Source organism: Tamandua tetradactyla, chromosome 8 (assembly GCF_023851605.1).
Source record: "Tamandua tetradactyla isolate mTamTet1 chromosome 8, mTamTet1.pri, whole genome shotgun sequence".
NCBI lineage: Eukaryota > Metazoa > Chordata > Mammalia > Pilosa > Myrmecophagidae > Tamandua > Tamandua tetradactyla.
Genome location: NC_135334.1, coordinates 84,230,144 through 84,256,237, shown reverse-complemented (window position 1 = coordinate 84,256,237; position 26,094 = coordinate 84,230,144). Strand labels below are relative to the sequence as shown.

The 26,094-nt window shown below is 37.5% G+C and overlaps 1 protein-coding gene across 1 annotated transcript in view; it reads right to left on the bottom strand.

Moving 5' to 3' along the window:
* Positions 1–26,094, bottom strand: part of SWAP70 (switching B cell complex subunit SWAP70) — a 124,132-nt gene that overhangs the window by 76,111 nt on the left and 21,927 nt on the right. The window contains exon 2 of the mRNA XM_077113965.1: positions 19,525–19,665. Coding sequence (XP_076970080.1) covers positions 19,525–19,665 — 141 coding nt within the window. The remainder of the gene's footprint in view (positions 1–19,524; positions 19,666–26,094) is intronic.

Genomic DNA, 26,094 nt, shown 5'->3' with positions numbered 1-26,094 from the left:
AATAGAAGAGCTATTATTTAAAAAAAAAAAAAAAAAAAAAAACAAAATAAAAAGTGCTGGGGAGGGGAAGATGGCGGCTTAGTAAGACGCGCGGATCTTAGTTTCTTCTCCAGGACACCTACTAGGGGAGTAGAAACGATACAGAAAGCGCCCAAAGCCACAACAGAGATAAAAAAGACAGCGTACCCCATCCTGGAACGGCTGGCTGGCTAAGAGAAGCAGCTCGGGTGAGATCGCCGAGGCGCGCGGGCCTTACCGGGCGGGGTGGCAAGCGGCCGGAGTTACTCCCTTCCCCCTTCCCGGGCCGGCTGGGAGAATTGGAGAGGTGGTCCCCTGAAACCAAGGCGACTGGCGCCCACACCACGCGCAGCCCCCGGACCAACTGAGAGAATTGGATCGGAAACCCCCAGGCCGCGGAGAACGGTGACCCCGTGACTCCCGGGGAACGTGCACTCTCTCGGGCGGGCCGCTGCCGCTGGCGCCCTCCCGCCACGCTTGTTGCCCAGGGCCGACTAGGAAATTCGGACGGGCTCTTTCCCTGGCTGCGGCGACCAGCAACCCTCCCTGCGTTCGGACACCCTCCCTGCATTCGGACCCCGGGCCGGCTCAAGCCGCTTCGGCTAGCGAACCCCCAGGACGGCGAGAGTTTTCCAAAGTTTAAGGTCCCACAGCACCTTTTACTGGTGGGACCCGCAGACAAACGTGTGTCACGAGCGCCACCTACTGGGCAGGATAAGAAAAACAGAACCCAGAGATTTCACAGAAAAATATTACAACCTTGCTGGGTCCAACACCAAGAGAAATCTGAATAAACGCCCAGACGCCAGCAGCAGAAGATAACTGTCCACGCTCAAAAGATTGAGAATATGGCTCAGTCAAAGGAACAAACCAATAGCTCAAATGAGACACAAGAGCTGAGACAACTAATCCTGAATATACGAACAGAAATGGAAAACCTCTTCAAAAATGAAATCGATAAATTGAGGGAGGACATGAAGAGGACATGGGCTGAACATAAAGAAGAAATAGAAAAACTGAAAAAACAAATCGCAGAACTTATGGAAGTGAAGGATAAAGTAGCAAACATAGAAAAAATAATGGATAGCTACAATGATAGATTTAAAGAGACAGAAGATAGAATTAGTGATTTGGAGGATGGAACATCTGAATTCCAAAAAGAAACAGAAACTATAGGGAAAAGAATGGAAAAATTTGAACAGGGTATCAGGGAACTCAAGGACAATATGAACCGCACAAATATACGTGTTGTGGGTGTCCCAGAAGGAGAAGAGAAGGGAAAAGGAGGAGAAAAACTAATGGAAGAAATTATCACTGAAAATTTCCCAACTCTTATGAAAGACCTAAAATTACAGATCCAAGAAGTGCAGCGCACCCCAAAGAGATTAGACCCAAATAGGCGTTCTCCAAGACACTTACTAGTTAGAATGTCAGAGGTCAAAGAGAAAGAGAAGATCTTGAAAGCAGCAAGAGAAAAACAATCCATTACATACAAGGGAAACCCAATAAGACTTTGTGTAGATTTCTCAGCAGAAACCATGGAAGCTAGAAGACAGTGGGATGATATATTTAAAATACTAAAAGAGAAAAACTGCCAACCAAGACTCCTATATCCAGCAAAATTATCCTTCAAAAATGAGGGAGAAATTAAAACATTCTCAGACAAAAAGTCACTGAAAGAATTTGTGACCAAGAGACCAGCTCTGCAAGAAATACTAAAGGGAGCACTAGAGTCAGATACAAAAAGACAGAAGAGAGAGATATGGAAAAGAGTGTAGAAAGAAGGAAAATCAGATATGATATATATAATACAAAAGGCAAAATGTTAGAGGAAAATATTATCCAAACAGTAATAACACTAAATGTCAATGGACTGAATTCCCCAATCAAAAGACATAGATTGGCAGAATGGATTAAAAAATAGGATCCTTCTATATGCTGTCTACAGGAAACACATCTTAGACCCAAAGATAAACATAGGTTGAAAGTGAAAGGTTGGGAAAAGATATTTCATGCAAATAACAACCAGAAAAGAGCAGGAGTGGCTATACTAATATCCAACAAATTAGACTTCAAATGTAAAACAGTTAAAAGAGACAAAGAAGGACACTATCTACTAATAAAAGGAACAATTAAACAAGAAGACATAACAATCATAAATATTTACGCACCGAATCAGAATGCCCCAAAATACGTGAGGAATATACTGCAAACACTGAAAAGGGAAATAGACTCATATACCATAATAGTTGGAGACTTCAACTCACCACTCTCATCAAGGGACAGAACATCTAGACAGAGGATCAACAAAGAAATAGAGAATCTGAATATTACTATAAATGAACTAGACTTAATAGACATTTATAGGACATTACATCCCACAACAGCAGGATACACCTTTTTCTCAAGTGCTCATGGATCATTCTCAAAGATAGACCATATGCTGGGTCACAAAGCAAGTCTTAACAAATTTAAAAAGATTGAAATCTTACACAACACTTTCTCGGACCATAAAGGAATGATGTTGGAAATCAATAATAGGCAGAGTGCCAGAAAATTCACAAATACGTGGAGGCTCAACAACACACTCCTAAACAACGACTGGGTCAAAGAAGAAATTGCTAGAGAAATTAGCAAATACCTCGAGGCGAATGAAAATGAAAACACAACATATCAAAACTTATGGGACGCAGCAAAGGCAGTGCTAAGAGGGAAATTTATTGCTCTAAATGCCTATATCAGAAAAGAAGAAAAGGCAAAAATTCAGGAATTAACTATCCATTTGGAAGAACTGGAGAAAGAACAGCAAGCTAACCCCAAAGCAAGTAAAAGGAAAGAAATAACAAAGATTAGAGCACAAATAAATGAAATTGAAAACATGAAAACAATAGAGAAAATCAATAAGACCAGAAGTTGGTTCTATGAGAAAATCAATAAGATTGATGGGCCCTTAGCAAGATTGACAAAAAGAAGAAGAGAGAGGATGCAAATAAATAAGATCAGAAATGGAAGAGGAGACATAACTACTGACCTCACAGAAATAAAGGCGGTAATAACAGGATACTATGAACAACTTTACGCTAATAAATACAACAATTTAGAGGAAATGGACGGGTTCCTGGAAAGACATGAACAACCAACTTTGACTCAAGAAGACATAGATGACCTCAACAAACCAATCACAAGTAAAGAAATTGAATTAGTCATTCAAAAGCTTCCTAAAAAGAAAAGTCCAGGACCAGATGGCTTCACATGTGAATTCTACCAAACGTTCCAGAAAGAATTAGTACCAATTCTCTTCAAACTCTTCAAAAAAATCGAAGTGGAGGGAAAACTACCTAATTCATTCTATGAAGCCAACATCACCCTCATACCAAAACCAGGCAAAGATATTACAAAAAAAGAAAACTACAGACCAATCTCTCTAATGAATACAGATGCAAAAATCCTCAATAAAATTCTAGCAAATCGTATCCAACAACACATTAAAAGAATTATACATCATGACCAAGTAGGATTCATCCCAGGTATGCAAGGATGGTTCAACATAAGAAAATCAATTAATGTAATACACCATATCAACAAATCAAAGCAGAAAAATCACATGATCATCTCAATTGATGCAGAGAAGGCATTCGACAAGATTCAACATCCTTTCCTGTTGAAAACACTTCAAAAGATAGGAATACAAGGGAACTTCCTTAAAATGATAGAGGGAATATATGAAAAACCCACAGCTAATATCATCCTCAATGGGGAAAAATTGAAAACTTTCCCCCTAAGATCAGGAACAAGACAAGGATGTCCACTATCACCACTATTATTCAACATTGTGTTGGAGGTTCTAGCCAGAGCAATTAGACAAGAAAAAGAAATACAAGGCATCAAAATTGGAAAGGAAGAAGTAAAACTATCACTGTTTGCAGACGATATGATACTATACGTCGAAAACCCGGAAAAATCCACAACAAAACTACTAGAGCTAATAAATGAGTACAGCAAAGTAGCAGGTTACAAGATCAACATTCAAAAATCTGTAGCATTTCTATACACTAGTAATGAACAAGGTGAGGGGGAAATTAAGAAACGAATCCCATTTACAATTGCAACTAAAAGAATAAAATACCTAGGAATAAATTTAACTAAAGAGACAGAAAACCTATATAAAGAAAACTACAAAAAACTGCTAAAAGAAATCACAGAAGACCTAAATAGATGGAAGGGCATACCGTGTTCATGGATTGGAAGACTAAATATAGTTAAGATGTCAATCCTACCTAAACTGATTTACAGATTCAATGCAATACCAATCAAAATCCCAACAACTTATTTTTCAGAAATAGAAAAACCAATAAGCAAATTTATCTGGAAGGGCAGGGTGCCCCGAATTGCTAAAAACATCTTGAGGAAAAAAAACGAAGCTAGAGGTCTCGCGCTGCCTGACTTTAAGGCATATTATGAAGCCACAGTGGTCAAAACAGCATGGTATTGGCATAAAGATAGATATATCGACCAATGGAATCGAATAGAGTGCTCAGATATAGACCCTCTCATCTATGGACATTTGATCTTTGATAAGGCAGTCAAGCCAACTCACCTGGGACAGAGCAGTCTCTTCAATAAATGGTGCCTAGAGAACTGGATATCCATATGCAAAAGAATGAAAGAAGACCCATCTCTCACACCCTATACAAAAGTTAACTCAAAATGGATCAAAGATCTAAACATTAGGTCTAAGACCATAAAACAGTTAGAGGAAAATGTTGGGAGATATCTTATGGATCTTACAACTGGAGGCGGTTTTATGGACCTTAAACCTAAAGCAAGAGCACTGAAGAAGGAAATAAATAAATGGGAACTCCTCAAAATTAAACACTTTTGTGCATCAAAGAACTTCATCAAGAAAGTAGAAAGACAGCCTTCACAATGGGAGACAATATTTGGAAATGATATATCAGATAAAGGTCTAGTATCCAGAATTTATAAAGAGATTGTTCATCTCAACAACAAAAAGACAGCCAACCCAATTACAAAATGGGAAAAAGACTTGAACAGACACCTCTCAGAAGAGGAAATACGGATGGCCAAGAGGCACATGAAGAGATGCTCAATGTCCCTGGCCATTAGAGAAATGCAAATCAAAACCACAATGAGATATCATCTCACACCCACCAGAATGGCCATTATCAACAAAACAGAAAATGACAAGTGCTGGAGAGGATGCGGAGAAAGAGGCACACTTATCCACTGTTGGTGGGAATGTCAAAGGGTGCAACCACTGTGGAAGGCAGTTTGGCGGTTCCTCAAAAAGCTGAATATAGAATTGCCATACGACCCAGCAATACCATTGCTAGGTATCTACTCAAAGGACTTAAGGGCAAAGACACAAACGGACATTTGCACACCAATGTTTATAGCAGCGTTATTTACAATTGCAAAGAGATGGAAACAGCCAAAATCTCCATCAACAGAAGAGTGGCTAAACAAACTGTGGTATATACATACGATGGAATATTATGCAGCTTTAAGACAAGATAAACTTATGAACCATGTAATAACATGGATGGACCTAGAGAATATTATGCTGAGTGAGTCCAGCCAAAAACTAAAGGACAAATACTGTATGGTCCCACTGATGTGAACGGACATTCGAGAATAAACTTGAAATATGTCATTGGTAACAGAGTTCAGCAGGAGTTAGAAACAGGGTAAGACAATGGGTAATTGAAGCTGAAGGGATACAGACTGTGCAACAGGACTAGATACAAAAACTCAAAAATGGACAGCACAATAATACCTAATTGTAAAGTAATCATGTTAAAACACTGAATGAAGCTGCATCTGAGCTATAGGTTTTTGTTTTGTTTTGTTTTGTTTTGTTTTGATTTTACTATTATTACTTTTATTTTTTTCTCTATATTAACATTCTATATCTTTTTCGGTTATGTTGCTAGTTCTTCTAAACCAATGCAAATGTACTAAGAAATGATGATCATGCATCTATGTGATGATGTTAAGAATTAATGATTGCATGTGTAGAATGGTATGATCTCTAAATGTTGGGTTAATTTCTTTTTTCCGTTAATTAAAAAAAAAAAAAAAAAGAGAAGGGATAATTGGAGATGAAGGGATACAGACTGTACAACGGGACTGGATATAAAAACTCAGAAATGGACAGCACAATACTACCCAATTGTAATGCAATTATGTTAAAACACTGAATGAAGCTGCATGTGAGGTATAGGTTTTTTGTTTTTGTTTTTTTTGTTTTTTTTTCTTTCTATTGTTTTAATTCTTATTCTGTTGTCTTTTTATTTCTTTTTCTAAATCGATGCAAATGTACTAAGAAATGATGAATATGCAACTATGTGATGTTATTAAGAATTACTGATTGTACATGTAGATTGGAATGATTTCTAATTGTTTTGTTAATTCTTTTTTTAATTAATAAAAAAAAAAAAGTGCTGGGGAGGATGTGGAGAAATGGGCACCATCATACATTGTTGAAGGGAATGTAAAATGGAGTAGTCACTGTGGAAAAGTTTGGCAGTGCCTCGGGAAGCTGAACATAGAATTACCATACAACCAGCAATTCCACATCTAGGTATTTACCCAAAAGAATTGAAAACAGAGACTTCAACAGAGATTTGTACACCAAGGTTCACAGTAGCATTATTCATAATAGCCAAAAGTGAAAACAACACAAGTGTCCATCAACAGAGAAATGGATAAACAAAATGTGTTATATAGATAAAACGGAGTCATAAAAAGGACATTTGCACACCAATGTTTATAGCAGCGTTATTTACAATTGCAAAGAGATGGAAACAGCCAAAATGTCCATCAACAGACGAGTGGCTAAACAAACTGTGGTATATACATACGATGGAATATTATGCAGCTTTAAGGCAGGATAAACTTATGAAGCATGTAATAACATGGGTGGACCTAGAGAACATTATGCTCAGTGAGTCTAGCCAAAAACTAAAAGACAAATACTGTATGGTCCCAATGATGTGAATCGACACTCGAGAATAAACTTGGAATATGTCATTGGTAACAGAGTTCAGCAGGAGTTAGAAACAGGGTAAGATAATGGGTAATTGGAGCTGATGGAATACAGACTGTGCAATAGGACTAGATACAAAAACTCAAAAATGGACAGCACAATAATACCTAATTGTAAAGTAATCATGTTAAAATACTGAATGAAGCTGCATCCGAGCTATAGGTTTTTGTTTTGTTTTGTTTTGTTTGTTTTGTTCTTATTATTATTACTTTTATTTTTTTTCTCTATATTAACATTCTATATCTTTTTCGGTTATATTGCTAGTTCTTCCAAACCGATGCAAATGTACTAAGAAACGATGATCATGCATCTATGTGATGATGTTAAGAATTACTGATTGCATATGTAGAATGGTATGATTTCTAAAAAAAAAAAAAAAAAAAAATGGTCTGCACAATACTGCCTAATTGTAATGTAATTATGTTGGAACGCTGAATGAAGCTGCATCTGAGCTATAGTTTTTTTTTTTGTTTTTTTTCTCTTATATATTTTTGTACTTTTTATTTTTATTTTTGTTTTCTCTCTGTGTTATCACTTTATTTCTTTTTCTGTTGTCTTGCTATTTCTTTCTCTAAATCGATGCATATGTACTGAGAAATGATGACCATACACCTATGTGATGATATTAAGAATTACTGATTGCATATGTAGAATGGAATGATTTCTAAATGTCGTGTTAGTTAATTTTTTTAATTAATAAAAATAAAAAATAAAAAAAAAAATAAAGATTAAAAAAAAAAAAAGGGGGGCGGGCCGCGGTGGCTCAGCGGGCAAAGTGCTTGCCTGCTATGCCGGAGGACCTCGGTTCGATTCCCGGCCCCAGCCCATGTAACGAAAACGGAGAAACAAAATACAATAAAAACAAGAAAATGTTTAAAAGATGTTTCCCTTTCTTCCTCTCTTCCTTCCTTCTATCCTTCCTTCCTTCTCTCTGTCTTTAAAAAAAAAAAAAAAAAAAAAAAAAAAAAAGGAATGAAGTTCTGATACATGCTATAACATGGATGAACTCTGAAGACATCATGATGAGTGAAAAACCTGGACACAAAAGAACAAATGTTATATGATTTAATTTATATGAAATACCTAAAACATGCAAATTCTAAAACAGAAAGTAGATTATAGGTTATCAGGGACTAAGGAGGGGACAGGGAAATAGGAAGTCATTGCTCGATGGTTAGTTTCTGTTTGGGATGATGAAAAACTTCTCAAATTACATGTCCTTAATTTTTAAGAGTAAACACATTCACATTTACAAAGCAGGTCACAAAATATTTGCTGAATATAAGACATATTCATGTATAATACAACCACAGAACCCAGATGAGCTACCTGATCAATAAACAGAATAATTACAAAGAAAAAGACTCCAAAAAATAGTACAGTATCATACTGGAAAGTTTTGTGACCTCACATCAGCTTCCATATATTTGCTGCTCTATGTTATATGATATCTATTTATTAAAACAATTAGATTAGATACCTTCTCTGTTAACTATGATGATGAGTCCACTTCACCCAGCCTGGCACTGAGGAATCTCAGCCCCATCTCAGGGATTCAGCCACAGGGAAATGAAGGGGTACATCCTCCCGTAGGCACCCAAATCTGCTTTCTCCACCCATGATGACATAAATTGCCCCGGAAATGTCTTGCAGTTCTGTTCCCAAGAGTCTGGTGCTGCTTCCACACTGAGGATGGAGCCTTGTCCCCACAGGACCCACCAGGGAAGCATGCTCAGCTCTGGGATATCTTGGACATTTGCAGACTTCTGGGAAGATGGCCAACTAGAGTAGCTCAAGATCAGCCCTGCTCCATGGAAAAGTTAGAGAAAGGACAGGAGGGTGACTGAGGCAGCGATTCGGAGTGCAGCTGACCTGGGAAAGCCTTCTGCACCACATGTGACAGCCCTGGTTGCAGAGGCCAAGGAACTGAGAGGCAGAAAGCTGGAGCCTGGCACAGAGGCGCTGAGCTGCGAAGCCTGTGGAAGTGCACAGGCAGGAGCATGGGACTAGGAAGTAAGCTAGACCACATTCCCTGGTGTGCTACCCTCACCAACGTAGCCCCATGACCAGTGACTCACCCCACATCCCACGTACCTGAACCCCGTTATCTGCTCACATTACCTGCACTCCAGGCACCCCCACCCCACCATCCCCCAGTGCACATACCTGACCCCACCCCCACCCCAAGTACAGCCCAACCCACCTCTCCTGCACGCCTCCCAAGCACTACTGCCCCATACCTGCTCCCTACAGGCTGCTGCCAGTGCGTAAAGGCTATAGGCGCTACCCTTCATACCTAGGCTACTCCTGTCCCCTGCCCATAGTGTCAAACAGCCTCACCCCACCCTCCCTGAGCTCAGTGCATCCGTTTTACAGCACTTCCAGGCCCACACATGCACATGGGCCCCCAATCATGTCATTCAGCTCTGGGAACCACACTATACAGCAGTCCTAGAACCAGGCATGCACACAGCCCTCAGCCTCACTTCCCACTCTGAGAACATACCGACCTATACAGCTGGGTCATATCTGTCCCCAATCCATGAAGGCATAATGCCAATCTGCTGCCATAGCACTATGCATGTACACAAAGGGCCCTGTGCCTTACACAAGTGCACACCAGAGTTATGCCTCCCAGACCGGTGCACCCACACAGATACATCCTCCCTGGCCTCAGGGTACCCACATTCACAAGCATCAGCATAACATCCCCAACCTGCGCCTATACCTGCCCTGAAACAAATCATTATACTGAGTGCTCCACTCTGTGCCCTGCTCCCTGCTTTACAACCATCCCATGAACACAAAGCCTTAGACTACTGAAAGAAATCAATCAATGTAAATCAATCAGGATATTTCCATGCCACGAAGACAGCAGAAGATCACTAAGCATATCACAATGCAGACAGATATAGCCCTGCCTAATGACCAAAATTAAAACACCAGAGGAGACACAGACATTGGAACAACTAATCAAAGATGTCCACACAACTCTACTTAATAAAATAAATGGGATAGCAAATGACATAAAGGAGATCAAGAAGACAATAGAAGAGCATAAAGAGGAATTTGAAAGAATAAATAGAAAAATAGCAGATATAACAGACATTAAAGATTGTTGACCAAATAAAAAATATACTAGAGGCACACAACACCAGATATGAAGAGACAGAAGAAAGCATAAGTGATATAGAGGACAGGATAATTGACTTCAAAGACTCAAAACATCAAATGGCAAAAAAGATGGAAACAATGGAATGGGAACTCAGGGAAATGATAGACAAAACAAAGCACACAGATATAAGAATCATTGGTGTCCCAGAAGAAGAGAGGAGTAAAGGGCTAGGAAGAGTAGTTGAGGATTTAATGGGGGAAAACTTCCCAATCCTCATAAAGGACATAAATATACAAGTCAAAGAAGCCCAAAGAACTCCAAACAGAATAAATTCAAATAGGCCTTCCCCAAGACACATACTAATCAGTCTGTCAAATGTTAAAGAGAAGCAGAAAATCCTGAAAGCAGCAAGAGAAAAACAATCTACTACATACAAGGGAAATCAAATAAGACTGAATTCAGACTACTCAACTCGAACTCTGGAGGCAAGAAGGCAGTGGTATGATATATTCAAGATCCTGAAAGAGAAAGACTTCCAGCCAAGAATTCTGTACCCAGCCAAATTGTCGTTCAAAACTGAGGGAGAGAGAAAAGTTTTCACAAAGAAGTCTTGAAAGAATTTGTCAATAAGAGACTGGCCCTACAAGAAATACTAAAAGGAGTTCTGTTGGTTGAAAGAAAATAGACAGGATAGGGAGGTCTGGAGGAGGGCACAGAATTGAAGAGTACCACTAAGGGAATTAAAAGAATACAAAGAGAAAGTGAAAAAAGAATATATGGATCTGACAAATAAAATTAAAAAGACAAGATGATGGAATCAAGAAATGCTTTTTCAGTAATAACTTTGAATATTAACAGACTAAACTTACCAATAAAAGATACAGACTGGAAGAATGGATTAAGAAACATAATCCAGCTGTATGCTGCTTATAAGAGACTCATCTTAGACACAAGGATACAAATAGATTGAAAGTGAAAGGGTGGAAAAAGATTTTCCATGCAGTTGTAACCAAAGGAAAGCAGGAGTAGCTATACTAATATTGGACAAAATAGACTTTAAATGTAAAGACATCATAAAGGACAAAGAAGGGCACAATATATTAATGAAAGGGACAATTCACCAAGAAGATACAACAGTCATAAATGTATTTGCTCCCGATCAAGGAGCTCCAAAGTACATGAGACAGACATTGGCCAAACCAAAGGGAGTAACAGATGTTTCAACAATAATAGTAGGAAACTTCAATACACCACTGTCCTCTATAGATAGAACAACAAGACAGAAGATCAACAAGGAAATAGAGAAACTAAATAACTTGATAAATGAATTAGACCTAACAAACATATATAGGTCACTGCACCCCAAAGCACAACGATATACATTCTTCTCTAGTGCTCATGGACCATTCTCCAGGACAGATCACATGCTGGGGCACAAAACAGATCTTTAGAAATATAAAGATACTGAAATTATTCAAATCACTTTCTCTGATCACAATGGGATGAAGCTGGATCTCAATAACCACCAAAGAACGAGAACATTCACAAATATATGGATATTAAATAACACACTCTTAAACAACCAGCGGGTCAAAGAAGAAATTGCTAGAGAAATCAGCAGCTATCTGGAGATGAATGAAAATGAGAATACAGCTTATCAGAACTTATGGGATGCAGCAAAGGCTGTGCTAAGAGGGAAATTTATTGCCCATATTAAAAAACAAGAGCAAACATCGAGGACTCAAGAGCTAACCTGGAGGGACTTGAGAAAGAACAGCAAACTAACCCCAAAGCAAATAGGAGAAGAGAAATAACAAAAATTAAAGCAGAGGTAAATGAATGAGAGAACAAAAGAACAACAGAAAGAATCAATAAAACCAAAAGTTGGTTCTTTGAGAAAATCAATAAAATTGACGGGACACTAGTAAGACTGACAAAGAAAAAAAGAGAGAGGATGCAAATAAACAAAATCAGAAATCAAAAGGGGTGCGTTACCACAGACCCTGAAGAAATAAAAGAAATCATAAGAGGATAATATGAACAACTATGTACCAACAAACTAGACAACTTAGATGAAATGGACAAATTCCTGGAGAACCACAAACAAGCTACACTGACACAGGAAGAAATAGAAGATCTCAGCAAACCAATCACAAGTAAAGAGATTCCATTAGTCATCAAAAATCTTCCTACAAAGAAAAGCCCAGGGCCAGATGGCTTCACGGGAGAATTTTATCAAACATTCCATAAAGAATTAACACCAATCCTGCTCAAAGTTTTCCAAAAAACTGAGTAAAAAGGAACTCTACCTAACTCATTTCATGAAGTTAATATTATTTTAATAATAAAACTGGGTAAAGACACTGTAAGAAAGGAAAACTACAGGCCAATCTCCCTAATGAATATAGAAACAAAAAATCTCAATAAAATATCAGCAAATCAAATCCAACAGCACATTAAAGAATTATACACCAGACCAAGTGGGGTTTATACCAGGAATGCAAGGATATTTCCACACAAGAAAATCAATTAATGCAATACAGCACATTAACAAATCAAAAGGGAAAAAATCACATAATCACCTCTACTGATGTTGAAAAAGCATTTGATAAAATTCAGCATTCTTTTCTGATAAAAACACTCCAAAAGATAGGAATCAAAGGTAACTAATCAATATGATAAAGAGAATATATGAAAAACCAATAGCCAGCATCATACTCAATGGAGAGAGACTGAAAGCTTTCCCCCTAATATCAGGTACAAGACAAGGGTGCCCACTGTCACCACTATTATTCAACGTTGTGCTAGAAATTCTAGCTAGAGCAATCAGGCAGGACAAAGAAATAAAAGGCATCCAAATTGGAAAGGAAGAAGTAAAACTCTCATTACTTACAGATGATATGATACTATACTTAATCCAGAGAAATCTATAGCAAAGTTACTTGAGCTAATAAATTCAGCAAGGTGGCAGGATATAAAATTAATGTGCAAAAATCAGTAACATTTCTATACACAAGCAACAACCTAGCTGAGGAGTCAGTTAAGGAAAAAAATCCACTCAAAACAGCAACCAAAAGAATCAAATACTTATGAATGAACTTAACTAGGGATATAATGGACTTGTACACAGAAAACTACATAACACTGCTAAAAGAAATCAAAGGAGATCTAAATAGGTGGAAAGATATTCTCTGCTCAAGGATAGGAAGGCTAAATACAGCTAAGATTTCAGTTCTTCCCAAATTGATGTACAGATTCAACATAGTACCAATCAAAATTCCAACAACTACTTTGAAGATTTGGTATTTTGTTTAAAAATATTTGAAGATTTGGAAAAGCTAACTACCAAATTCATCTGGAAGGGAAAGAGACCCCGAATAGCTAAAAGCATCCTAAAAAAGAAGAATGAAGTGGGAGGCTGAATGCTCCCTGACTTTAAACCTATTATAAAGCCACAGTGGTCAAAACAGAATGGTACTGGAACAAAGAGAAGTATTGACCAATGGAATTGAATAGAGAATGCACCAAATCTACGGTCAACTGATCTTTGACAAGGCCCCTAAAACCTCTGAACTGGGACAAAATAGTCTTTTCAATAATTGGGCATGGAAGAACTGGATATCAATAGCCAACTATTTTACACCATACACAAAAATTAACTCAAAGTGGATCAAACACCTAAATATAAGAACTAGCACCATAGAGCTTCTAGAATAAAATGTAGGGAAACATTTTCAAGACCTAGTAATAGGAGGTAGTTTCCTAAGCTTTACACCCAAAACACAAGCAACAACCACAACAAAAAAAAAAACTGATAAATGGGAACTCCTCAAAATCAAATGCTTTAATTAATAAAAAAAAAAAAAAATTAAAAAAAAAAAAAAATCAAATGCTTCTGCACCTTAAAAGACTTTGTCAAAAAGTGAAGAGGGAGCCAACTCAATGGGAGAAAATATTTGGAAATCACACATCGGACAAAGGTTTGATTTCCTGTATACACAAAAAAATCATACAACTCAGCAACAAAAGAATAAACAACACAATTATAAAATGGCTAAAGATATGAATAGGCATTTTTCTGAAGAGCAAATACAGATGGCTCAAAAGCACATGAAGAGATGCTCATTTTCTTTGACTATAAGGAAAATGCAGATCAAGACTACAATGAGATACCACCTCACACCTATAAGAATGGTTACTATTAAATAAACAGGAAACTATAAATGTTGGAGAGGATGTGGAAATACTGGGACATTTATGCACTGCTGGTGGGAATGTATAATGGTACAACCACTATGGAAGACTGTTTAGTGGTTCCTTAGGAAACTAAATATCGAGTTGCTCTATGACCCAGCAATAGCATTACTTGGTATATACCCAGAAGAGCTGAAAGCTACGACACAAACAAACATTTGCACACCGATGTTCATAGTAGCATTATTCACAATCACCAAAAGACGGAAACAAACCAAATGCCCATCAACAGATGAGTGGAGCAACAAAATGTGGTATATATACACAATGGAATATTATGTAGCAGTAAGACAAAATGAAGTTCCGAAGCACATGACAAGATGGATGAGACTTGAGGACATAATGAGCGAAATTAGCCAGACACAAAAGGATACTGTATGATTCCACTTTTATGACCAGCATAAAGGTATAATCTGAGGCTTATAATACAGAATATAGGGGACATAGAGATACATAGATACTAGAGATGGGTGAACCGTTAGCTAATGAGGGTGAACTCCAAAGTAAAGGAATAGAAAGGAGTGAGGGTAATTCCCTAGTGGGTCTAGAAGTAATACTACCATATTGAAGATGAACAAGATTGAAAGGGGTTGTATAGACCTATGTGTCCCACTGAGTCACATTAGAAATATGAATCAGTTCTCATAAGAATTACTTCAAAGATATGATTCTTGTACAAAGAGTGTTTAAGTCCAGGGTACAGGCGGAAACTGCTATTGCATGCTATGAGCTATGTTCGAAAGGAAACCATCAGCACTACCACAGCAACAGCAGAGGTAAATAATGGGGAGAGGGACAAGAGTTAAGAGGAGGTTTAGATTCCCATTTGGTGAGGATGTGGTTATTGGTTTTCTGTCTCTTGGGAACAGTGAAATTATCTAAAATTGAGAATGCTGATGGGTTGTGGACTTTGGGCCTCTACATGATGACCAATGAATGCAGGTGGCTGAAGGCTGCACTGACGAGAAGCAGAATGGCAAATAATGGTATATACATATGAACGAAGGTTGTGCTGCTACAAAAAGGAACATTGTCGTGGGGCATGCAACGATGTGAATGAACGTGTGGGATAGATGCTGAGACAAAATAAGCCAGAAACAAAAGAACAACAATGGTATGGGCACCTTTAAAAAATGCTTATAAGAAAACAGGGTCCTAGATTGTAAGCTTTTAGAGCAGACACATTAAGTCCAGAGTAGTGATTATTAATTTCTGGATTTTGAGAGGCTGTTTTACATATATAACCTGGGACTACAAGGAGACTTTCATTGGGAAGAGGGGATATTAGGAAATGTGAAATGAGGGAATTTCTAGGGTCAAACATGCATGCCCAAGATAAGACACGTGCAGAAAAGACCAAGAAAGCCCCTATACTTTGGCCTGGAGCTATTCTCTGAACTCATTGTATGGATAAGCTCTGAAGGAAAACACTCACACAGGTCAATCCGCAAAAACTGGAAAAGGTGTCTTTTTTCCACTCTCTTTCTTTTGTTGTTGTTGTTATTGATAGCTCCAAGCTCTCAAGGAAAGCTCTGCATAACCCTGTCTGCATATAACCTTAAGGAAAAGATGCCTCAGGGTCTAAAATCCATTGACAATATGTTAAAATATCAAAATGTGCAGGTTTCAGGGGCCTTTTCCAAAATCAGTTAACCAAAGAGTTGGTGGTGTATTTCCGCACTCTCAATTCTATTCCATTGGTCAATATGTCTATCTTTGTGCCAGTACCATGCTGTTTTGACCACTGTGGCTTTATAATCAGTTTTTAAACTAGGAAGTGTTAATCCTCCCACTTTATTCTTCTTTATTAGGATGCTTTTAGCTATTCGGGGTCTCTTTCCCTTCCAGATGAATTTGTTAACTAGCTTTTCCAAGTAGGAAAAGTAGGTTGTTGGAATTTTGATTGGTACTGCATTGAATCTGTACATCAATTTGGGTAGAACTGACATCTTAACTTTCCTAACAATAAGCAGGGAATGTCTTTCCACCTATTTAGATCATTCTTTGCATTCTTTTGGCAATGTTATGTAGTTCTTTCTGTAGCCCAAATACCCGTAAAGAGTGGGATAGAAAGATCAAAAGTAATGGTGGCATTATACAGAGAAGGTAGGGTTTAACACATGAGTGTAACTGCTGAATTATTAAATTGAGATCTCTTTTAGTCTCCGATATCTTAGAGCAGCTAGAAGTAAAAACCTAAAATTGTGGAATTGAAACACATACCAAACTCTGAAATCTGTTCTACAAGCATTTGTTACAATGTACTTTGAAATTTAGTGCTTTTTTGTATATATGTTATATTTCACAATAAAAATAATGTTTAAAAAAACAAACTTTGTCATAGCGGTAACAAAAATATATATTTACAGGTTTCAACAAGAGATTACAAAACATACAAAGAAACAGGAAGCAATGCTCCAAGCAAAGGAGAATATTAAAGCATTAGAAACCATTAATGAGGAGGATCAGACCGGGGACATTCCAGACAAAGAGATTTTAAAAACAGTCCTAAATAAGCATAAAAAGCTAAAGGAAAACATGAACAAAGGGCTAAAGGAAATCAGGAAAATGACAGATGAATGCAAAGAGAATGTCAATAAAGAGATGGAAATGATGAAAAGGAACTACAGAGCTGCAGACTACAGTAGCAGAAGCTAAGAATTCCTTAGTAGAGTTTTATAGCAGATTGGAAAAGGAAGAAGTGAATTTGAAGATAAGACAACTGAAATCATTCAGTCTGAGAAGCAGAAGAAAGAAAGAAGAAAAGTGAACACAGCCTGAGAAACTTGTGGGACACCATCAAGCATAAAAGTAGACATATTGTGGGAGTCCCAGAAGAAGAAGAAAGTGAGAACTAGGGGCAAAGAATATTCAATGGCTGAAAACTTTCCAAGTTTAATGAAAGATATGAAGATACATATCCAAGATATTCAACAAATTCCAAACAGAAAAACCCAAATAGACCCACAACAAATGCACCATGTTATAATCAAATTGTGAAATGCCATAATAAAGAGAGATTTCTGAAAGCCACCACAGACAAGCCAAATGTCACATGAAAGGATGTCTCAATAAGGTTAAGTGATTTCTCACTGGAAGCCATGGAGGCAAGAAGGCAGTAGGACTACATATTTAAAGTGCTGAGAGCAAAAAATTGCAAACCAAAAATTCTGTATTGGGCAAAACTCTCAATAATGAGGAAGTGATTAAGACACTCCCAATTAAACAAAAGCTGAGGGGCTTTGTTACCACCAGACTGGCCCTATAAGAAATGCTGAAGTGAGTACTGCAAGTTGAAAGGAAAGGACACTAGACAATTGACCGAAGTCACAAGAAGAAATAAAGACATGGGTATAAATCCCAGTACTATTGTATCTTTGATTTGTAACTTCACTTTTAGTTCTACGGGATCTAAAAGGCAAATGTATAAAATAAAATGATAAATTAATTATTTTGGACTCGTAATGTACAAACACGTAACTTGTGCTAAGAACTGCATAAAGATGAGGGAACAAAGTTTATAGGATCGGAGTTCACATATGCTATTGAAGTTAAGTTGGTATCCAAGCAAAGAAAATTATTATAGATTTGTTAAATTTAAGCCCCAGGGATATCTGGACTATGCCCATTCTAACTTTTTCATCTTTTTCATGTCGAAAATATGGGATAGGGGGATGAAACTAGTTGATGTTCTTGGAAAGGCTGGCCCCTCTGTACATAGGGTTTTATATGATCACTTGGTTGTTAACAAAGAAATTGTCGGAGAATATGCAAACTCAGAGACAGGTTTGCATTGAGTACAGTTTACCAGAAGTGGGTACAGGGACAGTGCATCACTAATACAACATGAGTACAGTGTGTTGTTTGGGGTCAGGTCCTAGTAATGGATGGTGGTGAGGTTACTGCTCCACATTGCACATGTGATTAACCCCACTGAATGGTATGCTTGGGAGAGGTTGGGAATGGGAAGATTCATCTTATATATATGTTTCCATAATTAAAAAAAGAAAAGAAAAAACTAAAGACATGACAATTAAATGCAATACACGCTATTGGCTGGGATCTAAGAATGAAGGAGAAAAGGCTCAAAAGGACATTACTAGGGCGGGCCGTGGTGGCTCAGCGGGCAAAGTGCTTGCCTGCTATGCCGGAGGACCTCGGTTCGATTCCCGGCCCCAGCCCATGTAACGAAAACGGAGAAACAAAATACAATAAAAACAAGAAAATGTTTAAAAGATGTTTCCCTTTCTTCCTCTCTTCCTTCCTTCTATCCTTCCTTCCTTCTCTCTGTCTTTCCTTTAAAAAAAAAAAAAAAAGGACATTACTAGAACACAAGAAAAAATTGGAATATGGAATGCAAGCTTTATATCTATGCTAAATTTCTTGAACTTGATAACTGCACTTAAGGTGCATAAGTGAATACCGCTGTTCACAGAAAATGTACATGGAAATATTACATGCTCAAGGCAACCTGCTCTTAAATGCTCAGAAAATAGGTGGCTTAGAGACAGAGATAGAAGGAGGGAGTGGGAGGGCAAAGGGCGCAACGTGCTAAAATTGGTGGTGCTGGCTATGGGAGGTAGGATAGTGGAGTTCACTGAAGGGAGTTTGTATTATTTTTGTAACTATCCAGCAAGCTTGAAATTATTTCAAAGCAAAAAGTTAAAAATTAATTTTTTTAAAAAAGCAATTACCATCTTTAGCATACACACTGCATTACATTACACCCATCCTTTCAGAGAAGTTGCCAGTACACATAGAACCAGAAAAAAATTTAAAAGAACCGTGAGAGAGAACATCTATCTACAATACAAAACACAGCTCTTAATTTCAAAGATTGAACCAAGTTATAAAAATAGCAAACCAAGTTTTGGAGGAGAGAGGAGAAGGAGGAATAGGAAACATCACCGGTTTCTCACTCTTTCCTTTCCTTTCTGACTTACTTCTTGATGCCTCACACCTGAACTCTTAGTGAACACGCTAACAAGGAGCCCTGGGGCCTACTCAGAAAAGCCGAATAAATCACAAATCAAACAACGCTGTAAACAAAAAAAGGTTAAAATCATACCTTTTCCAAAATGAACTTATTCAAATACGGCATGTAACCCTGGTTGGAGACAGGCCCCTCATCATCGTCCCTGAAGTGCTCTTCAAGGGCAACCGGGTCATGTGGCACCTTCAGCACTGTGCACAGGTTATGGGAAAGGACCTAAGGTGGAGAGAGAACAGTGTAAAGGCAGCTGCTAATCACAACATGACACCTTCACTGTCTTCACAACATGCTGCTCCCTTCTCTGGGTAAAGAAAGATGGAGAATAAACTAGCAAAGAGGGGATAAGAACTGCTCAGCTGCCAGCTCTACACTATTACCCCAGATTCTCTCTCATTACCTCCCCAGTCCTCGTTCAATCCAAGCAATTGAATTATTCTCTATTACTTACCTACCATGAGCCAGGCTCCATGAATATAATACTCCCTGTTGTCTTTTTTCCACTGACCCACATTAGAAACAAAAGAGGAGGAGAAAAAGCAAAAGAATATGTTCAAAATTACATGTCTCCCCTAATGGACCAGGGTCAACTAACGAGAGCTCTAACAGAAAGCTGCTTCTGGATTTCTGCAGCCCAAGGCTCCAGTTATAAGGTGGCTGGCTGACTTGGCAAGTGAACCACTCTGGGCTTCAGTTTTCTCATTTGTTCAACTGAAAAGCCCAGTAGCTGTAGAATCAGAAAAAAATAAAAAGGACCCGAGAGAGGATATCTACCTACAATACAAAACACAGTTCTTAATTTCAAATCATTTGGGACTTTACCCAAATTAATATACTAATATGCCAAATATTAATCTCTAAGAGTCCAATAATCTGTAAAATTCTATTACTCTTTGCTAAATTTTCAATATAAGCATAAAAAAGTGTTAAGTATAAGAAAGCAATCAAGAGCACAATTTGGAAATAGGAGTAAAATCAGTAGCAAAACATCTCAGGAGTCACCAAAATGGTTAAAATATTTGGAAGAAAGTTCTGTTCATTCTATAGGATGTACAGAAAGGATTATTGGTCTTGGAATAACCTAAATGCATAGTCAAGTAGCTTAATCAGCAGTTTAGGTTAGCTCAGTGCTAATCTCTCTTTCAAATTAAATGAAAACTAAAAACCAAAATTTTAAGACTCTTGAATTCCATTCATGCAACCTGAACAAGTTCAACAACATAGCTAAGGCTATACTGTCTTTAACAAAGAATCACCTTAGATATCAAATCTCAGGTTAAAATAGTCTCTATTTTTCTCAGTCCTAACCATTTAACCACGTAAGGGGTCGTTGTTCATGGCAATGAACAGTTCTAATTGCATCAAGCAAGTCAGTCTTTTCTGACTATACATATTTTGTTAGGATTTTTTTTAAGGTTAAAAATACATCTGAATGTAGTTAAAAGGAGAACTTTTAGGTTATATATATGTTACTAGAATAAACTTCTTAAATAAAATATACGACTGTACCACACAGTGAACCCAAATGCAAACTATGGACTATCATTAATAATAGAAGTACAATAATATTTTTTCATCAATTGTAACAAAGGTATCATACTAATGCAAGGCATTAATAAGAAGGCTATATGAGAAATCTGGATTTTCTGCAAGATTTTTCTGTAAACCAACAACTTCTTTACTTTAAAAAATTACATTAAAAAATCTATAAAAAGAGCATTTGCATATTTTCTTTCTAAATTTATTTTGTTTCTCAAAGCTTCATTTAGGTGGAGATCCTTTTCTACATGCTCTACTGGTTTTAAGGAAGTAAGTAAAGAAAGTAAATTCACAAATAGATAAAAATGCAGTAATGAAGACTTTTATCAGCTCCTACAAAGCAGGCTGTGTTTCTCAAGCAAACCTTCTACTTGCCAGTAGGACACATGAAAGGAATACGGTAGAGCTTTTACTGAAGAATCGTGTACCACAGTCAGCAAAATCATAAAGAGCTACTCCTTTCTCTAATTACCTAGTAAAACCTATATGGTAATTACCTACCCCAAAGAGGCTTTGTGAAGATCAAATTCAAGAATATATGTGCAAGTACTAAGGGAAATTAGCTAGAAACAAAAGGAAAAATACTGTATGGTCTCACTACTATGAACATGAATGAGCAAATCTGCAGAATTGAAGTTAACGAACACAGGTTATCAGGAGATAGAAACAGGGTAGAGATTGGGCAATTGGTGCAGAAGGAATACAGATTGTGCAACAGGACTGACTGTAAAAATTCAGAAATGGATAGCATGATACTACCTGATTGTAGCACAATAATATAAGTACTGAATGAGGCTCGATCTGAGTATGACAGAGGGGGCGGGGGGCACATATGAAACCAGAAGGAAAGATAGAGGATCAAGACTGAGATGGTATAATTTAGGAATGCCTAGAGTGGACACTGTGGGTGATTAAATGTACAATTTAAAAAACATTTTTGCATGAGGGAGAACAAATGAACGTCAACACTGCAAGGTGTGAAAATGGATGGTATATGGGGAAAAAGCAAGCTCGTCAAGAGTAACATTGTAATATGGGTCCACTGAATTTAACAAAGGCAAAACTAAATGTCAACAGAGGTGGGGGTCTGGGGGGTGAGGGGGATATGGGGAAGGGGTATGGATTCCTTGTAGAAAAAAAGGAAATGTCTTCAGATAGATTATGGTGGTGAAGGCGTGTCTATACACTTAGGTTAGATTGTATGATGTGTGAATAAAACTGTTTAAAAATGAAGAGAGAAATAAGTGCTAGAGAAAATGCAGAGAAAGAATGTATCGATTAACTGTTGGTAAGGAAAATGAGAGGTGCAGCCTCTTGGAGGGCAGGGTGGTAGGTCATGGTTCCACCGGAGGCTAGGAGTGGGGTTGCCAAAAGATCCTGAAACACCGTTGCTCAGTATATATGTGGAGGCACTGAGTGTGGAGTATATTCGTGTCCATTTGCACACCAGTTTCTGTGGCGGCAGTGTTCACCATCCACAATGGATGGAGCTGGCCTAACGAAACAACTGAGGAATGGAAAGGGCACTATGATGTATACATACAACCAGACTACTAACCAGCTGCAAGAAGGACCAAAGTTGAGAGGCATGCAACTAGGCAAATGAACCTTAAGGACTGCATGTTGAATGAGATGTCAGAAACAAAAAGATAAATATCTATCATGCCTCACTCATATGGGCTAAAATAAAAAATTTGGTGAACTAAAGTGGAGAGTATGGGTTATCATGATGGGGGCTATTGTAAACTGTAGATTATAAACTCTAGATTATAAACTCTTACAGCAGTCACATATATTCACAAGTTATAATTGTTATTTCTAAATTCTGAGATACTGAGCTGCTTGTTTATAACCTGGTCATTTCCAGAAACTTTGGGTATTTAGGCGACACGTGAGACTCAGAGTTAAAGCTCTGAAGCTATGAAAGTCAGCAGTACCCCACATAGCAACTGTTAAAAAGTTGAAAAGAGTAGAGATTAAGCTGATCTGGATGAGACTGGGGTAGATAAGTATACTGGGTAAAGGATGTATCATCCATATTTTAAAACTTCAACTTCTGTGTGAAACCAAAGGGAGAGATGTTTATTTGGTGCAAAATTTATATTTGGGTAGAGCATTTCTTAATTCAACTTATATGGTCACTATATTCCAGAGCAACTTGGGCAGTGAATAAAAAGGTATTTACAAGGTCCCCTTGGAGCATTGGAGAGAAAGGAGGAAATATTTAACTTCCACATTTGGAGAATTTCTGATATTCCCACAAGCAGTGGGGACGAGCCCTCAATCTTGGGGTTTGTCCCCATGAAACTTATTCCTGCAAAGGATAGGCTGAGCCTATTTAAAATTAGGCCTAGAGTCACTCCCCCGAGAACCTCTTTTGTTGATCAGACGTGGCCTCTCTAAGCTAACACGGCAAGTGATCTCATTGCCTCACCACCTTAGTGGGACATGACTCCCAAGGGTGTAAATCTCCCTGGCAACATTGGACAGAAATCCCGGGTTGAGCCAGGCCCCAGCATCAAGTGACTGAGAAAACCTTCTTAACTAAAAGGGTAAAGAGAGAAATGAAAAAAATAAAGTATCAGTGGCTGACAGATTTCAAATGGAGTCGAGAGGTTATCCTGGAGGATATTCTTACACATTATATAGATATTCTTTTAGTTTATGGTGTATTGAAGTGGCTACAGAGAAGTACCTGAAACTGTTGAGCTATGTTCCAGTAGCTTTGTTTCTTGAAGATGACTGTATAATGATATAGCTTTTACAAAGTGATTGTGTGATTGTGGAAACTTTGTGTCTGATGCTCGTTTTATCTAGGGTATGGACAGATGAGCAAAAAATATGGATTAAAAAATGACAAATAATAGGTGGGACAAAATTGCATAGATGGAAAAACTAGTGGTCAGTGAGGGGGGTAAGGTGTATGGTATGTATGAGTTTTTTTTTTCTTTTCATGTCTTTTTCTGTACTGATGCAAATGCTCTGAAAAATGATCATGATGATGAATACACAACTGTGTAATGATATTGTGAGCCACTGATTGTACAGCATGTATGGAAAGTTTGTACGTTAAGAATGTTTATATGTTTGCATGTTAAGAATTATCAATAAAAATATTAAGAAAAAAGAATATACATGCAAGTACTTATAAGCTATAAAGAACTACAGAAATATAAAATTTTGAGAAATAATAAGCTTATATCTTAGATCTGGCCCAAAGTTCATTCAAGTTTGCAAGTCATTTGGTAAAAAACACTTAGGGCAATATATAAGATTCTACAAAGGTTCCATGCATTAGGGTAACTTTCTAGAAATCTACAATCTCCAGATGGGTCTGTGGACCAGATAAGTCCTAAAACCTAGAGGGGCCAGTCTCTCCAGTACATAAGCTAGACCCATCTCCCTACCCCATATTATAGACAGCTCCTTCCCCTTCCAACATGAAAAAACTAGAATGGGCATAGCCCAAATACCCCTAAAGAGTAGGGGAAAGATCAAAGGTGATGGTGTAGCTATACAGAGAAGGTAGGGTTTAACAAATAAGTATGATTGCTGAATCATATTGATATTTCTTTTAGTCTCCTGTATCTTAGAGCAGCTAGAAGTAAAACCTAAAATTGTGGAACTGTAACCCATACCAAACTCCGAAATCTGCTCTACAACCAACGTGGCTGCGTGTTTTGAAATTTATGGCTTTTTTGTATATATGTCATTTTTCACAACAGAGAAAAAATTTTGTGATGAAAAAACATTTATTCTTTCTAGCCTCCAATGTTCCAGAGCAGCTAGAAGGAAAAATCTGAGATGACGGTATGGTAGCCCATGACAAACTCTGGGATCTGTCCTGTAATTAATTACTTGTTGAAGAGTGCTTTGAAAATTACTGCTTTTTTCTGTCTTTGCTTTGTATATATGTTATATTATACAATAAAAAATAAGTCATTTGGGACTTTACCCAAGTAAAAATTCCCAACCACTGGTTAAATTATCGTACATCCATAAAACGTTAAAAACAATGAGGAAGTTCGCCATGTACTGAGATATGAAAAGATTTCCAAGATAAATCAGGTTAAAAAAAGATACCTAACAGTATGTATAGTATGCATCTTTTACATTATTAAAGGAGGAAAAAATAAGAAACTAATAGTAGGGGAAGACTAGTTTGATGGGTGAAAATGCAGAAGACTTCTTGCTATATCTTCCCCTCCCCTTTTGATTAACTCATGAAAAAAAATTAACTATTTAAAAATTATTTTTTTATTTTAAAAGATGCCCACCCTAAGACCACACAGTTAAATCTATTTTAAAGCTAGATTTAAATCTAAAAAGTCTATACTTTTTCTTCTATACTAACCTACTTCCTAGACATAAGGCTAATAAGGAAGACATATTCCCAGCAATGCACCATGATTAATAGATGAATAAGATATAAGGTCAATTAGTTCAGAAAAGGAGAAATAGTGTGCTATAGTGACTCCACAGAGGAAATGAAACGTGACCTAAGCCTTAAAACAAGGATAGATTTTTGGATTGGTATAGAGGCAAATGGAAGACTTTGCAGGGGAATGACATGAGAAAAGTACATGCATATCTCAGAGATAATGCAAATTCAGTTCCAGACCATCGCAATAAAGTGAGTCTCATGAATTTTTTGGTTTCCCAGTGGCATATAAAAGTCATGCTAAAAAAAAAGAGAGAGAAAAAGAAACCAGTGCCTGCTCATGCAAAAAATAAAGTTATGCTTACACTATATTGTAGACTACTAAGTGTGCAATACCATTATGTCTAAAAATACAATGTACATATGGATTAAAAATAAATAAATAATAGGGGGAACAAATGTTAAAATAAATTTAGTAGACTGAAATGCTAGTGATCAATGAAAGGGAGGGGTTAAGAGAAATGGTATGTGTTCTAGTCTGTTAGCTGCCAGAATGCAATATACCAGAAACAGAATGGCTTTTTAAAAGAGGAATTTAATAAGTTGCTAGTTTACAGTTCTAAGGCCGAGAAAATGTCCCAATTAAAACAAGTCTACAGAAATGCCCAATCAAAGGCATCCAGGGAAAGATACCTTGGTTTAAGAAGTCAGTGAACTTCAGGGTTTCT